Below are 17,473 nucleotides of genomic sequence, written 5' to 3'. Positions count from 1 at the left end.
GATCGAGCCCCACATCAGGCTCTCTGCTCAGCGGTGAGCCTGCTTCCCCTTCTCTCTCTCTCTGCCTGCCACTCTGCCTACTTGTGATCTCTCTCTGTTAAATCAATGAATAAAATCTTTAACAAAAAAAAGTGTGTAATCTGTTGTGATTTCTGTGTCTAAATAAATACTCCATTTAACCTAATCTTCAGAAGATTTCCACAAATAGAAAAATTTCAGGCCCCTCAAAGTGTGGATCCTTCTCTGAATTAAAAAATATATATACACATGTATGTAAATACATATATATATATATATATGTATTGTAGTATATCAATGGAAGTTCTTATTCTTTTAATTGACCTAAAGTAGAGAGTGCTGTATGCAGACACAGAAGAGCAGCTGTCAGAATTAAGGCCTTCTCAAACATTAAGTGGTTAGACTTTATAGAAACTTACAGATATAAAAATGTCCATAGTAAGGGAAACTTGGGGTAAATAAGTTTGAAACAGGAGGAAAATTTGGACACCATTTAGTCTGTAACCTCAATTTATCTTGGCTGCCTTACAGCTTGTCTCCACATGGTATGCTATTCAGAAGACACACAGGTCTGATATCCAAAAAAGATATGAAAAGTAATTTAGATTTTTACGGGAGATTTCTAAAGAGGCACTGGGGGAGGGGGGGAGAATTTTATTGCAAGACAGCAACGAAATGTTTTACAATCCTTTTAACTATGTAATTCTAAGTCCCTTTCATTATGATAGTTGCTAACCTCCTATTTCTCTTCTCCCTTCTCCAGTCTGTTCCTTTCTCCCGCAACTTGTCTAGAATGGCTCTAATTCTTCCATAACTCAGGTCTTAATTATTGCATACATCAATTTAGTCCACGAGCACCTTACAGTTCTCCTCTTAATTACTCTGATTCACACAACCAAGTCCCAAGAAGAACTTCGGAAATCACTGGACACCCCTTTAGGAGGGAGAATAGGGGTAAGTGGGGGAGGGAGGACGAAGATGAAGTTAGTGTTTATATGTAATGTTTTGGTTACAAGTCCCGTCCTTCCATCTGCAAATGGGCAAAGTTGAGTCCCAAATAAGTTTAGTGACTTGACGCTCATCTGCGTAGTCACATGGAATTGGGCTGAGAGCTCAGCCTTACTTCATTAAAACTCTTCGTTATAGCTCACTAATAGGCAATCTAATTATATGCTCTATAAGAGATTGCTTTACATCTCTGGTGGAAAGAACACCAGAGGGAGTAAAGAAGCCTGAGTTCTAGCTCTGCTTCTACCAGGCTCCATGACCTTGGGCAGGTCGGGTCCTTTCTAAGGTTGTGTTCTCCGTGAAGAGGAGGCAAGACGAACTCTTGGGTCTTGCCCAGCACTAACATTCCTTGCTTCCAGTCTGTTTTGAGTTCTGAGGCTATGGCAGTGGTGGCCTTTAGTTAGGAAGACTCACCCCCATATATCCTCTACGAGGGTAGAGGGAGACCCGGGGAAAAGGGAGTCCTCCTCTCACTTGCCTCTGTGTTGCCTCTGTGTGTCCTTGTAGGACACAGGCGGTGACCATCTTCTGTTGGGGGGCGGGGTAGATTCTGGACTTGGGTTCCAATGGGACTCTGCAGGCTCCCTAGGGGCTATGAGAGAGAATCCCTCGACGCTCCTAAGAATCTCAGGCCAGACGCCAAACCTCATCACGACCGGTTGCTCACCAGCTTCAAAAACCAAACCTCCAGGTCCTCGGCCGAACTACTGCGCAAGCGCAGCCACCAGTCCGGCTCGAGGCCGCCGGATCCCGAAGCCCAAGCAAGGTGAGAGGGAAGGGTCGGCAAGCCCCCGCCTCCATGTTGTCACGTGGGAGGCGGAGTCGGAAGCGTGACGGCGTGCGCGGGGGCGGTGCTACCGCTGCGCGCGGGCGCGGGGGCGGGGCGCGGCGCGGCGTTCGCGGCTGCTGCCTGGGAGGGAGGCCGGGCAAGCGGCGGAGCGGCGCGGCTCTGTACCTGACGGGGAAGTGGCCCGGGCGGCTGTGACTGACTGCCCCGGGTCAGACGGACGGTCGGACCACAGAGACAGGGGGTAGGAGCCGAGCCGGGCGATTTCGAGAGCGAGCGCGTCAGGCTCAGCGTCGGCCACTCTGTCGGTCCGCTGAATGAAGTGCCCGCCCCGCTGAGCCCGGAGCCCGGCGCTTTCCCCGCAAGATGGACGGTTTCGCCGGCAGCCTCGGTGAGTACGGCTGGGGAGCCCTCCGTATTCTCCGCGGGGTGGGAGCCTTGTTCTCTCCACATACAGCCCAGGCCCTGCTCTCCACCCTGCCCCTGGGGATGGTAGTAGTTCCACTGCACATGTTCCCCTCGAGGCTGCCGCCCCTCTGCTGGCTCCAGTGGATTCAGAACCCCTCCCCCCATGCCCAGTCCTCGGCAAGACCCTCCCTTCCTCCCAGCGTCCCCTTCAGTGCAGGGCCCTCCTTGCCGCAAAGTGGAAACCCCCTCTCTCAGAGAGGCCCCCCTACTAGCTGGTACATCCCTTTCCATACACGCACGGCTCCCCCCACAGACCTCCCTTCACGGTTGGGGCACCCGTTTCTGAAACCTTGACCCCTTCAGGGCACAACATTCCTCCCCCTTTCCACATACTGAGCTCTCTTTGAGAGTAGGGGCACCCCTTACCCACGCAGGGGGTCTCTTTATAGGGTAGGAACCCCCACTCCCTCTTTAGAAAGAGGGCACCCCCCCCCCGTCTTCACTTTAAATTTGGAGACTTCTTTTAAGTGTATCTCAACGTGTCTGACAACTTCCCTTCTCTCCTTCCACTTCTCTGAACATTTTGCGGTGGTGGAGAGAACTAGAAGCGCCGAAGCATCATTTGCTTAACACAGGAATAGAAGAGGTGTATCTGTGTTGGGGGACCCTCTTTATAAAAGAAGAGCGAAAGCAGAAGTATTCTGTGGCTCTTCGAGCATGCTGGGGAGAAGTAATTCTGCCCAGTGGATCCATTGGAAAGGGGGCCTCTGTCAGGGAAAGAAAGGATTCTCCATTTTTGGAGTATGTTGTCTTTGTGGAATGGAAGAGGTTATTAAGTAGGCTTCAGTATCCTTTCAGTGCTCCTTTTCAGCAGAATAAAAGTAGTGTATTTTGTAACTGGCGAAGGGAACCAGAACAAGAGGCTGGTACTCAGCGCCCTATAATCAGTGTCTGGAATTACTATTCTTTGAGGCTATTGGAATCTGGTTACTCTAAAGATTGAGCTCAACTGTTATGATGGTGAGAGAAACAGTTTCTGCTGTGGCTGATTCTGCAGTTATGGGATAACCTGTTGCTGGATTTGTATTTTCAGTAGTTTACATGGAGGTAGTTGGTATTCAGACACCTTTCTTGGTAATAAATCCCTGGTTGATTAATGTTCACGGATCAGTGCATGATCTGGCCATAGGCCACCCATTATTCAGCCATATTGGGATTAGGTGAATTTTTAAAAATCTGAAGTCAAAAGTTAGTTGAAGAGCAATGGACCCACTGTAGGTATTAAATAGTAAAAACTATAGTTTTGGCTCTGACCCTCTGTGGGAAGAAAAGAAAAACACACATTAGAGAGCTTTGAGAGTGGAAATCCTAAAATAGGAGACAACAGAGTGTTACTCTTTCCTCCCAAGGGCACCTGTTGTCCATTATCTAACCTTTGATGTCTTCTAATTCCTTAGAAAGGTTGTTTCATTCTTGGCTCCTTTTAAAGAGGCATCAGGTTTTTTTTTTTTTTTTTTTTTTTTTTTACTGCTTTTCTTTTTTCTTTTTCTTTTTCTTCTTCTTGCCTCATGCCTGTATTTATTCGCTAATCACAGTGGACTGAAAGACTTGTCCTATATGTTTCCACAAAGAGGTGATCATATATTAGGGCAGAAACTTAGTATATTGGGAGACACGGGACTGAGTTACTACATTGTTGGATCCTCAGCATTTAGGAATGGTGGGAGCACTACTCAAAGTAGAAATCAGCTTTTCTTTCCTGTTGATTCCACGGACTTCTGGAAGGCTTACCAAGGCTTCATTTTCTCTAAGTGTTTTGAGAGAACCTTTAAAACCACCAATTGGTGGGACGTTAGTTTATTTTGAAATAGTAGATACACCTTATTAAATGACTTTGTCCCTTTTTATTCAGTTCACGAGGCGACTGATAGCAATTGAAAGATGAAGATGAATTGCTGAGGGGGGTCCGCTTTTCATAAAGAGTGTTATAGCTGACCCTAACATTCGGGGGTTTTGTTTGTTTGTTTGTATTCATTTGATGGCATCCTTGAGTGGGTAAGACTTTACTTTAGATAAGGTAGGTGTTCATCAGCTGCAAGGGAGATGCCTGTCTCTAAAGAGAGGAACCTGTGTCAGCAGAGAGGGAAAGAAATGGTTCCTGGTAGTATTTCTGGAGCTGCTTCTGATGAAGACAGTTTTCAGCAGGAGCTCTGTGCTTTCTCTTTCTGTCCCCCTTGTAAGAGTAAAACTAGGCCCCATCTTAATCGAAACCTCTAAGGGGTGGGGGAGGGGAAACGCTGGTATATTTTACTGGTAGTCTTTAAACAGCTTTACTTAGCTCTTGCCAGATTGCTTATTTCTGTTCCCTGCAGTTCATTAGTTTTAGAGCTTAAAGTTACACTGATCTTTATTTTGTCATAAGAGAGCTATGGATGTAAAGGCAAGCACTTGTATTCTAGAAGGTGTTTAAAAAACTTTTTTTTTTTTAACGAAGCAAGAATTTAAAATATGTGAAGTTCATCTGGGGTCACAAGTATTGAAAGCATTTATTTATTCTCAAGGAAGTATACATGTGTATCTCCTTTTGTATATCAGGTGGGTTCTTGAAAAAAATGTGAGGAAACTTAATTTATATAAGCAGAAAAGTTAAGTGCTTTATAAACAGAATGATTCTAGAGATGCTGATTAAGGGAATTTTATGCTGGATCATTTTGTAAAGTGGAAAACTTAAAATTCTAACTGTATCCTTGATTAGGGAGTGTTGGATAAGGAAAACACTATGCATTTTATAAGATGTCTAAATTAAAGTTTCGTGTATTGGATTTTGAAATCATTGAGAGCAATGTTAGGTGATTGGTTATGTTCTGTGTGCCACATTGAAATTATATACCTGTTGTATTACTTTTGTTTTACATAAAAACATCTAAAGGATGCTTTTAATCTCTGCCGCTGATTAATTTTAGGCAGGTTGGCTGGCAGGTGCTTGTACTGTGGAATTTCCCTTAGGCATAGTATCTTTTAGTTCACAGATTATGGTAATTTAAAAAGGCAGCGCTTTGGAAACATTTTTAAAAAAAATTTGAGGGAGAGTACCCTAAACAGTCAGTCTTCATAGCCTGCCTTCAGATCGCTGCACACGCGTGCGCCCGCGTGCACACACACACACACACACACACACATTTCATCCTTAGTCTTTTTACCATCTCTTTTTCATAATAAAGGTTTTAACTTTGAGACATTTGTCTTGAAATTAGCCTAGAGGTTAGTCAGTGCTTATACTTTAGAGAAAGCATACAGTTAAGAATATCAGTGTTAACTTCTGCTCCAAAGGTTATTTAAAAAATAAAACTCGAAAATAAAATTTGTAATGAATGAATTGTAGGGTTAGTATCTTATAAGAAACCTAACATTTTGGTCCAGGGTATATGAACAAACAAAATGGAAGTGGTGTACTTCCATTTGGGAAATATTTTAAGAAAATAATATTTCTTAAAAGATTTATTTTAAAAGGTGGGGGTAGGGAAAGAGGGAGAAGATTTTTCAGGTTCACTTCCTGTTGAGTACTAGACTGGTCAGGGTCATTGGGCTTGATTCCACAACCCATGAGATTCTGACTGGAGGTGAATAAAACCAAGAGTTGGACACCTAACCAACTGAGCCACCAGGTGTTCCAAGAAAAGTCTTTTTTTTTTTTTTTTTAAGATTTTATTTATTTGACAGAAAGACAGAGTGAGAGAGGGGGAACATCAGTAGGGGGAGAGAGAGGGAAAGAAGCGGGCTTCCCACTGAGCCCCTAGGGAGCCAGATCCAGGTCTCCATCCCAGGACTCTGGGATCATGAGCAGAGCAAAGGCAGATACTTAAGGACTGAGCCACCAATCCTCCCTGAGAACAGTCTTTTTTTTTTTTTTTTTAAAGAGATTTTATTTACTTATTTTACAGAGATCACAAGTAGGCAGAGAGGTAGGCAGAGAGAGGTGAAGAAGGAGGCTCCCCGCCGAGCAGAGAGCCTGATGGAGGACTTGATTGATCCCAGGACCCTGGGATCATGACCCGAGCCAAAGGCAGAGGCTTTTAACCCACTGAGCCACCCAGGCACCGGAGAACAGTCTTTTTAACATCCCAATATCAGAACTATGATTTCTCATCTCATACTCCTTCTTCTTTCTTTCTTTCTTTCTTAAGATTTATTCATTTGAGAGAGACAGAAAGAGTACAGAGGGAGAGTGAGAAGCTGACTCCCAGCTGAGCAGGAAGCCCCATGTGGGACTCAATCCCAGGACCCTGGGATCGTGGCCTGAGCCGAAGGCGGATACTCAACCATCTAAGCCACCCAGGCGCCCCTCTCATATACTTTCTTAAAGAAACAATGCAGTATATGTTTTTTAAGTATTAATCTAGTCTTAAGCATTCTTTATTCACATGAAAATGTTTCTCATACAGTATTATTTAGGTAATTTTTTCTTTTAATTTATTAGTAGTTTCTTTGAAGGGCTTAAGATAGGTTTCAGTTATACAACCAGACATGAGAAGTAACTCTTATGTGGTTACTACAACATCTATGACATGAATTAGAGTATTTTTTTAGCATGTATATGGATTAGTACCTACTTTGCGACCAGTACTGTGCTTGGTTGTTCTTAAGGGAAGGACAAATATAAGACATGCTTCTTGTCCTTTAGGAATTTACTGTCTGGTTTTAAATAGATATCCAGAGATGTTTAAGCATAAATGAAGTACGAGAAATGGGACTAGTGGAGAGAAACACCATTTAGAACGCTGTGCTATGTATAAAGCATGTAACTTATGAGAGGGAACATTTGGAGATTGCTAAATTTACCTCTGAAGAGCCTGGCTTTTTAAAATAATGAAATAGTTTACTTAGCAAACTTATGTTTAAGTAACATGTGGGAAAAGTACTGTCTTAACTTTATGCATAGGAGTCCATTTCTATAACATGTGAAACTTCAATATTCATAAGAAATTTGGGAAGAACATTTTGATTTTGAAATAGATTCTAAGGCTTTTAATAAGTTTGTAATCTACTTCTTTGACTATTACCTCAGTATGGGAGATTCCAGGTAATTAGTATATTTCTATGTCTGTGTCTTAGCTCTCTCTAAGGCCTTAACCTGCATGTTTCAAGCTATATCTCATTTAATCTTTACACTAATCTTGGGAGAGAAGGAATTATTCTTCTATAGATGAAGAACATAAGGTTAAGAGAGTTTGATTTTTTTTTTTAAGACTTTCTGAATCCAGAGTTTTCTTTCTGCTTTCTTCTTTTTTTGATGGGAGGCCTGATTTGTTAGATTTGTAGCCAGTGAAAAACAATACAAAAGAAGAAAGAAAGAAAAATGATCTTTTCTGTAGCTCATCTGTATGCATGTTAACATGTTGGTATATTTTTTAGTCTTTTTCTGTGCCTAATTTTTTACATAGTTAAAATCATACACTGTAGTTAAAACATTGTATTCTAGTTGTTGTTTTGGATGCCAATCTTTTTTTTTTCCATTTGAACTCAGATTTTGTGATGGTGTTCAGTGTTCTTTTCCGTACCTACTACTGACTCTTCATGATCCATTCATAAACCTAACGTATCTGAATCTGAACTCTTCTCTAAATCAGCTGTTTTTCCTTATTTTCCACTGTCTGTTTCATCCAGCCTTGAAACATCAGAACCATGTTTGATTCCTTCCCATTTTTGCCTATCACTTAAGCATCTCTTCTGGGACTTTTCAGTTCTTGTTACCTTTCTCATCCCTTAATTTCCTTTTCTGCCATTATAGTTCAAATACTTATTATTTCATTTTTGGATTATTGCATACCGTAAGGAATTTCCGCCTAATTTATTTTATATGGGGGTGGGTGTGGCCTTCAGGTTAATATTCCTAAAGTGGCACTTTGAGTATGCCATTCCTTCTTTCAGCTTCATTGACTTGACTGAATTCAAACACCTTAGCCTTGTTTTCAGGGTCCTCCATTATCTCCTTCTACAGTCTTTACAAGTTCTGGCCAAAATGACCTGTTTCTTGTTCCCCAGGTGTTGTTGGCATTTTCTCATCCTTGTGACTATTCTCAGTACCCTTTAAGGCCCAACTCAAGTATTGTTGCCTTTCTAAACACCCTTCCTTATTTGTTCCCTTTCATTCCCAGCCCAAAGTATTGAACTTTTAACCTAAGAGGATTCCTAGGGCACCTATCACAGAATCTTTCTTCTTATAAGGTAGAAATAATTATGACAGGTCTTAAAAATATTATTAGTCTAGGGGCGCCCGGGTGGCTCAGTGGGTTAAGCTGCTGCCTTCGGCTCAGGTCATGATCTCAGGATCCTGGGATCGAGTCCCACATCAGGATCTCTGCTCAGCAGGGAGCCTGCTTCCCTCTCTCTCTCTCTCTGCCTGCCTCTCTGTCTACTGTGACCTCTCTCTGTCAAATAAATAAATAAAATCTTTAAAAAAAAAAATCTTTAAAAAAAAAATATTATTAGTCTTATTTCACCCACCAAATTGTAAACTCATTGAAAGCTGACTCTCTAATGTGTCTTTAAAATCTCACAGCACAACATTGGAGATTTTATGGTCCAGTAAAATTTGGGGACAAAAATAGGAGACCAGTATATAATCAACAACTTATAACCTTCCCTTTCACCATTGAAAAGAAAGAGCTTTGAAGATTAAATAATTACTGTACACAATCTGGGAAGAGTCCTTTAAAAAAATCACTCATAATGTTCTTATTTTTCTCTTTTTACCTGGAATGAGTGAAAACTGTCCCAGACTTTGTTGGGAATGTGGTAAAGAATTCCATGCCAGGTTCTAGGGTAGTGTTTTTCAAATGTCGGCCTTATGCATGACTTATTATTATGAATTTAGAAATTATTTGGGGTCAAGATCAACATAAAAAGGGAAAGAAGGATTATTAAGTTTCAGTGTGCTTCACATGATACTGCTTCAAGAAACTTTTAATTTCAGTTCCATATGTTTGCCTTAGGTTGCAGTGTAAAATCTATTTCTTACTGTGGATTGCAGTCAGGTGAAATACACACTCTTAGTGGCTGATCCCAATCCTTGAGAAACTAGGTGGGAAGGTTGACATCCACAGGAAAAGTGGATGAACAGTCAGAAATAGTTAAATTGTGTGCTCTGTTTTTGAAGGATCTGAATATAATGATTGGAATATAGTTAATAGCAGTACAAATATATTGATAGTTTTAGAATCAGTATAATTTAGGCGAACTCAGTATGTAGAAGTATAGTTTCGTAAAACTGGTAGGGTAGGGTGTATTTTTTACTTTGTGAAAGAATTCACCATGTTGTGTTGTTTTTTTGTTTGTTTGTTTTTGTTTTTACTTTTTAGCTTTCCTGATGAAGCTGTCTTGTGTCTTAACTGGTTCTTCACCTCATTAGCTATTTGAAATCTATCCAGTCTTTAAGGCATGGCTCAGTACATTTGTTTTTTCTGGAAGCTCTGCCTGATTATTCTAGTCTTGTACTCAAACCATTGTATTGTGGTGCTCCTAAAGTAGAGGAGGCTGAGTGCTTATACCTGAGGGATCTGGGAGTATAGCCAAAAGTTGGAGTCTGTTTAACTTAAAAATTCATATGATTATTTTGCAACCATTCTAGTAAGGAATGGTCCAGATAGGAATCATTGATAGATACTGAATCTAGGGATATTTTGATGAGGAACAGGTTGTTAGCATAGTCTTAAATATCTCCCCATATATTGCTCTTTAGTTTCAAAGAGGTAAAAAGAAGAAAGAAAGAAGGAAAGAAAGAAAAGTAACCTCATAAAGTGATGAAATCAGACACCTTGAGTATATGATCAAAATAAATAGCATTAGTGGACATTGTGTGCTTCTGAATGTAATGCCCTGAGAAGAACATATCATTTGTGTAGTACTCCAGCCGGGAATGGGTAACCTGAATCTAGTAATGAGGGAACATTGACTTGGGGAACATCCTATTTTTTTTTTTAAATGGTGGGAAGACTATCTTTTTTTTTTTTTTTTAAATAAATGTTAATGTTATAAAGACACAGGCTGTGGAATATTCCAGATTAGGGGAGAATAGAGAGACATGACAACTACTTGATGTGATCCTAGACTGTATCTTATATTAGAAAGGAAAATGCTATTAGAGGGTAGTATTGGATTATTTGGCAAAATTAGAATATGGATGTAGATTGGATAAAAGTGTTGCATCAGTGTTAAATTTACTGAAGATGATAACTATCCTTAGGTTATGTGAGGGAATATTTTTCTTAGGAAAAACACTGAAGTTTTTAGAGATAAAGGGCCATGGTATATATGTTACTCTCAAATGGTTCAGAAAAAATGATGTAATGTGTACGTGTACATACATATTTGTATGCATATGTACTTAGCTGTGTATATGTATATACATATAGGGAGGAGGAATATACGTACAGGAGGGAGGCTGTACGTATATTCCTCCTCCCTATATGAGGGAGGCTGCTCATGGGCAAGTAAAGCAAATGAGTAAATTGTTAACAATAGGTGAATTTGGTAAAAGCTGTATGGGTATTTTTTTATACTATTCTTGTTCTTACAGCTTTCTGTAAGTTTGAGATTATTTTTAAAAAATCATGAACTTTGCATTAAACTCCATAATGTAGCTTTTTAAAAGTAAAGAAATGGCTCCTCTCTCTGACAATTTCAGGCAAACTCATGGATAAAACTGTAGCTTAAGAATATGTTCCATGTATACCATGTGGTTTCCTTTTATCCCTCGGTCTCAGTTTGAGAAACATGCCTCTGAGCTTGAGCCAGCTGTGGTTCAGATTTAGCCGACAGACATGTTTTGTTTGGCCCTTTTGAGTGTTTTAAAAATTGGGAAATTTTGCATAAAAATCTGGATCTCTGGAATGATCTTTCCCCGGTGGGCTTGCATTCCAGATGATCTATATACTCACTAGGTGTTGTGTGAGATAAGCAGTCTCAGTCCTTACCTTATACCTACCTTGTTTCAGGTATTTATTTGCCTGACCTCTGTAGGCATATGTTTGCAGCCCTTATGTAACCCAAGAGGTAGTGGTGGGGTGTCTGTGTTCTTCGTACTTGTACGATTTGATTTGAGAATTAAGTTGTTGAACTGATTCCCTGTCACCTTCTGCTTTTTTTTTTTTTTTTTTTTAAGATTTTATTTATTTATTTGACAGAGAGAGAGAGAGAGAGATCACAAGTAGGCAGAGAGGCAGGCAGAGAGAGGGGGGGAAGCAGGCTCCTTGCTGAGCAGAGAGCCCAATGCGGGGCTTGATCCCAGGACCCCAAGATCATGACCTGAGCCAAAGGCAGAGCCCCAACCCACTGAGCGACCCAGGCGCCCCTCCCTGTCACCTTCTAATGTTGTAGTGTGTATATCTGATATACACACTATATGATCTCCAACATATGATCTCCAAAATAACCATACTACAACCAAGAAAACAAGGAAATTAATATTGATACCTTATTGCCCATTGAGATTTTGTTAATTGTCTTAATAATGTCTTTGATAGAAAAAAGATCCAGCTCAGAAACAAGTGTTGGATTTAGTTGTCATGTCTCTTAGTCTCCTTCAGTATGGACTAGTTCCCTAGTCTTTCTTTGGGTTTTATGACCTTGATACAAGATTACAGGCCAGTTGTTTTGTAGAATGTCCCTTAATTTGATGTTTCCTCCTGATTCAGTTCATGTATCCTTAGCACAAATGCCACAGAGGTAGTGTGTTTTGTCTCATTGCATCCTCTTCTGTGGTGCATGACTTTATTTTGTCCCAATACTAGTAATGTCCACTTTGATCATTTTTTCTGTTAGTTGCTTTGAAACTTTGTAAATATTTTGTTCCTCATCAGACTTTCAGTTTATTGATTTATTTATATCTTTATGAACTCAAGTATCCTGTTTTTTTCAATGGGCTGTTAGCCATTACTATTTATTTTGATGCTCAAATTGGCCCCATTTTGGCTAGAGGATGCCCATCCATGCTAGCTTCTGCATTCTTTTGTTATATTCCCATCATTCTTTGAGGACTTTCTTGCTTTTTGACACAGTGAAATGATTTGGACATACAGTTCAGCCCATAATACAGGAATATGTATTTTATATAATTTTAAGTAGGGTTCAGATGAGAGTTTGAATTAAGTCATTTTAGGTTAACATTTTTTAATGGTTCTTTACTAGTTTATAACTGCATAATACTTTATCTTACACTTAAAAATGGTGTTAAACCAGGGACTAGATCATTAATGTAAATTAGTTTGAAGACATATTTTTCAGTGGGAAGTTATTCAAGATTATATTCATTACTTTTCTTTTTCTGTGTTTAAACAATCAGCAGTTATCTTGGGGTAAGGTACCGTTAGGTGCTCTGTGTGTTAGGGAGGTTGGGTAAAAGAAAATATTTAAGCAGCAAAATCAACCATGTTTTTTTCCACTTACAAAATTATGCTCATCTTTCCTTCTCAGCAAGTATAAATATAAACTTTAATGCATTGTGTTCCATTATTTGGACATCTGGTTTCCTTAAGCTGTGTACATAGAACATAATTTAACTTATTCTTGATCACCAGTGGTGGTTATTATGAGTGTTGGACACGGTTCTTTTATAACACAGTGATGCCTTCAAGAGCTTTTTGTGTAGGGCTGTTCGCTCCATACACTAAATGACTACGTAATTATAACTGTCTTCCTTGCTGTTGCTTGTCACCTAGCGTCAGTGTGCTTCACCCTTTCCTTTCTCTCTATTTTATCATTTACAAAATCTCACCCATAACATTAGAGTTTATATCTCTTCTTTCATTATTAGACCTTAAATTTGTCCATAATTTCTTTTTTTTCTTTTTCAAATTTAAATTTTTTTGTCCATAATTTCTTTTTTTTCAAATTTAATTTTTTTTTTTTTAAGATTTATTTATTTGAGAGAGAGACAGACAGCACAAGCAGGGGGGTAGGGAGAGGGAGAAGCAGACTCCCCACTGAGCTGGGAGCCTGACCTGGGGCTCAGTCCCAGGACCAGAGATCATGACCAGAGCCAAAGGGAGATGTTTAACCATCTGAGCAACCCAGGTGCCCCTGTCTGTAATTTCTTTTTTTTTTTAATTATAATTTTTTAAAAAAGATTTTATTTATTTATTTGACAGAGAGATCACAAGTGGACAGGGAGGCAGGCAGAGAGAGAGGGGGAAGCAATGTGGGGCTCCATTCCAGGACCCTGGGATCATGACCTGAGGCAAAGGCAGAGGCTTCAACCCACTGAGCTACCCAGGACCCCCCCCCCCCCCCGTAATTTCTTAATATCAGATATTCAGTCAGATATCTTGATTGTCTTGTAAGTGTCACTTTACAGTGGTTTGTTTAAATCAGCATTTAATCAAGATCCAAACATTGCATTTAGTTGCTGTGTCTCTTCTAAGTCTTTTGATACGTGTATTTCCCTTCCCTTTCCTTTTTGCAATTTGTTGAAAAACCAGAGCTTTTGTTCTGTAGAGTTTAATACAAGTGCTAATTGTATCATTTGGTGTTTTTTGAAACATGTTTCTTTGTCTTTTGTATATGCTTTAAATTGGAAGTTTTGGATTTTTGTATATTTTATGTATTTCAGTATGTTGCCATTACTTTTTTTATGCTCATATTTTCCCATCATCATTCTGTGGAAGCATCTTCAGATTGACTCCGGAGTCCTGATTCTAGTGGTCTTTGCTGGCTTCCTTGCTTTCTGATGGACTTAAAAAAAATTTTTTTTAAACACTTCCTGTTGCAGTTTCCGCAGTCAAGCTATTTCTCTAAACCTCATTCCTTGAGGCACGAAATGGTACTCTTAAGCTCTAGAGGGACCCATTGTTACTGGATTGGTTACTGTTTCTAGTCTAGCCTTTCTTTTGATTTCCGATTTTAAATCTGTTGTGGTCTGGGAAGCCAGATGATGACGCTCGTTTGATTTACAAGTAAGGATTGGTTTGACTTTCATAAAAAGAGGAATCCAGAGATCAAGGCCTATCTCTATTTAAATTGTATGGTGTAGCATCTACAGGGACAGGATCATACCTAATAAATATCATTAATGTTAGTGATATGTGAGTAACAGGATACCAGATGTGCCTCAGAGGAAGATAATAGATTTCTGAATGAGGACCTTAATAAGATGTGTGAGTTTTTAGTTCCCAAACTTGATGATATATATATGTTTTAAATTATAGACTGCTGATACTCCTCCTATTTTCTTTTGTTAAGATTATCTTTTGTTTTTTGTTTTTTTGGTTTAAGATAAATCTCTGTACTAGTGAGATGTTAGTATATTATGGAGTCAAATTATGCTGTATTTTTCATATTCCATAAGAATGCCCTTTTTCCTTTTTATTATTTTTTTAAGATTTTATTTATTTAACAGGAGCGAGAGAAGGAGTATAAGCAGGGGAAGTGGCAGAGGAGAGGGAGAAGCAGGCTTCCTGCTGGGCAGGATGTGGGGCTTGATCCCAGGAACTTGGAATCATGAACTGAGCAAGGCAGCTGGATAATGACTGAGCCACCCAGGCACCCCACTTTTTCCTTTCTAAATTTTTTTTCAGAGAATGCACTTTTTCTGCCTTTCCAAAATTGATGACTTCCTAAAGTTGAGATGACTTCCTGTTTTAAAACAAAACTAATTAGTGTTGACATCTTACATTTTTTCCTTAAACTGTCTTTTGCTCTTGCACCCTGGTCTTGAGATGACTACCTTATACTAATCTTTAAGTGACCGTAGAATGCTGATGTTTAAGTGCCACGTCAGAGCAAATGAAAAAATTTGTTTGCAGTTTTCTTTGAGCCATTTGTTCCAGAAAAGTCTCATAACTGAAATCTGTTGATGAGTGAGTTGGAGGTTGGTTTTTTTTGTTTGTTTTTTTTTTAAACTTTGAAGGATATCCTGTTTTCAGTTTAGTTGAGGCATAGCCTTTGATTTTTCTTTGACTGTTTTGAGTACCTCTTGGCATTCGTTTTATTTCTTTAGTCTCCCCAATTATGATTAGTGTGGGTGTGTTTTTGGCATGAACCATTTCTGAAATTTTATGATCTAGTGTTGTGGATTTCTTGAGGTAAATTATTGGGAAACAAAATTTGGGGTAAAGCGAGATGATTGGGAAAGTAATTAACATTTGATTTCTTGAAATTCTTATTTGTGATGAAATTTAATGATTTTATGCACATTGAAACACACACTGTGAAACTCCTTATTTTGGTTCATTAGTATATACTATAGTGGCTAAGGGTATGTACGGGTTAGTGTCTCATACATATAGACCACTTATTTTTTTGTATGTTTGTTTCCTGGTTACAAACACGTTCACTAAGTTCATAGATTTTGATTAGCTTCTTTGGATCACACTTCGGCTAAGTGCATTGGAAAATTGGTGAATGAGACACTTGAAATCCCTGCTCTCATGAAGCTTTTAATTCTATGGGGGATTCAGGAAATACTTACTGAATGCTTGGTATGTGCTCAGCATTCTTCCAGCTATAAACAGAGCCCTTATGGAGCTTCTAATATAGTGTAGGCTTTTAAAATACAAAGTAATAAGAATTGTGATTAAGTATGGGAAGCTTTGGAAACATGGAGGGCTGTCTTAAGCCTCCACCATCCAGCCTTTTTTGGGTTTTTGTTTTTCCAGATGTATGTCTTTGTTCAGGGTGTAAGCAGGAAAATAGAGGTCAGGACACAGTGGCCCTCCCAGCTCTTGGAAACTGCTTACAGGAATGATATTTGTTCCCCACTCCCCCCATATACCTGAGAAAATGACAAACAGGAGAGATAACTTTGGTTGCAATTTTCAGCATATACTGCTGTTTTCAGCTCTGCTCTCCCGGTGTCATCCTAATTTAAGACAGTTGAATTCTATGACTTGTGCATGCTCTGTCACCTGTGAAAGAAGCAGTTTTCTAAGATACTTGCTTTTTCCATATCTTTGCTGGAATGTGAGTCCTGTGATTAAGTGTAAAATCTTCTGTATACTTGCTTTTAGGAAATAGTCTGTGATGGACATTTCAAGAAATTTGGTTCATGTGAATAACTTTTTGAAAGGGGGTAGCAAGGCAAAGGCACTAACATTTATTCAGCTGTGATTTCAGGAACAATGTCAGACACATTACATAAATTAATAACTTTCTAAAGGACCCAAACATCTTAATTTCAGCTTTTAAAAATATCCTCAAAAAAATACCCTCAAGTGTAACTCTTCAGTAGATTGAATAAAATGGAACCTGTTATTAAAACCTTTACTTGAGGATGATGATTATAGTAATATCTGTGACAGTTTTTTGGTGACTGAAATTAATTACAGCTCCCAAAATGAAAATCTAATAATCAGCAAATATTTTTTCAGCAATGCCTACATGCCGGGAATTGTTTTCATACTGGGAATATGTCAGTAAACAAAAGAAACAAAAATCAATACTCTATTGGAGTTTTTATTATAGTGAGGGGAGATAGATGATAAGCAGATTTCATTATTCACTGTAGGATATCAATGACTCCTGTGTAAGCATTGATGTCTGCATTGTCAATTATTATTATTATTTTTTTTTAAAGGTTTTATTTGTTTATTTGACAGAGAGAGATCACAAGCAGGCAGAGAGGCAGGCAGAGAGAGAGAGAAGGGGAAGCAGGCTCCCTGCCAAGCAGAGAGCCCGATGCGGGCCTCGATCCCAGGACCCTGGGATCATGACCCAAGCTGAAGGCAGAGGCTTAACCCACTGAGCCACCCAGGCACCCCTGCATTGTCAATTATAAGCACACTATCCTTTCTTCATGGAATAGATGGTGATATGACCTGTGTGGGGTTTAGTTGTGTCACATAAGCTTAGAGAAAAGTAATCTTGGGAATGTAAAACGGATTGGTAAAATATTGACAACTGTGCTAATGCTACTTTCTTATCCTACATCTTAGTCACTGCATCTGATTTTATGATAGGATTTTGGAATATATATACTTTCTTAGATGTTCATGCTCAGATTCTTAATTTATATTTTTATTTCATCATTCATACTTAAAGATTTTATTTTTTTTTTTTTAGTATTTGAACATGTATTCCTTGCAGTTTTAATATTTTTTCTTGTGGAAGAATTTGATTGTATTTATATAAAATTTTTTTTACCAGGTTAATTACTATACATTTATCTGTTTATCAGCCTAGATTCAGGACTCTTGTTCAATTACTAAGGAGAATTCCCAGGATGCAGCAGAGATCTCCAAACAGCTGTTTGTGGGTGGCAGT

The 17,473-nt window shown here is 39.1% G+C and overlaps 1 protein-coding gene across 4 annotated transcripts in view; it reads left to right on the top strand.

The window, feature by feature from the left end:
* The first annotated feature begins 1,894 nt into the window (after positions 1-1,894).
* The window catches only part of EML4 (EMAP like 4), a 157,488-nt gene continuing 141,909 nt past the window's right edge, over positions 1,895-17,473 (top strand). For all 4 annotated transcript variants that reach the window (XM_032352855.1, XM_032352854.1, XM_032352853.1 and 1 more), the window contains exon 1: positions 1,895-2,204. In XM_032352855.1, coding sequence (XP_032208746.1) covers positions 2,180-2,204 — 25 coding nt within the window. In that variant the 5' untranslated portion in view covers positions 1,895-2,179. The remainder of the gene's footprint in view (positions 2,205-17,473) is intronic.

This window comes from Mustela erminea, chromosome 7 (genome assembly GCF_009829155.1).
Source record: "Mustela erminea isolate mMusErm1 chromosome 7, mMusErm1.Pri, whole genome shotgun sequence".
Taxonomy (NCBI): domain Eukaryota; kingdom Metazoa; phylum Chordata; class Mammalia; order Carnivora; family Mustelidae; genus Mustela; species Mustela erminea.
The sequence above is the reverse complement of the archived record's forward strand: the minus strand, read 5'-3'. Positions and strand labels throughout refer to the sequence as shown.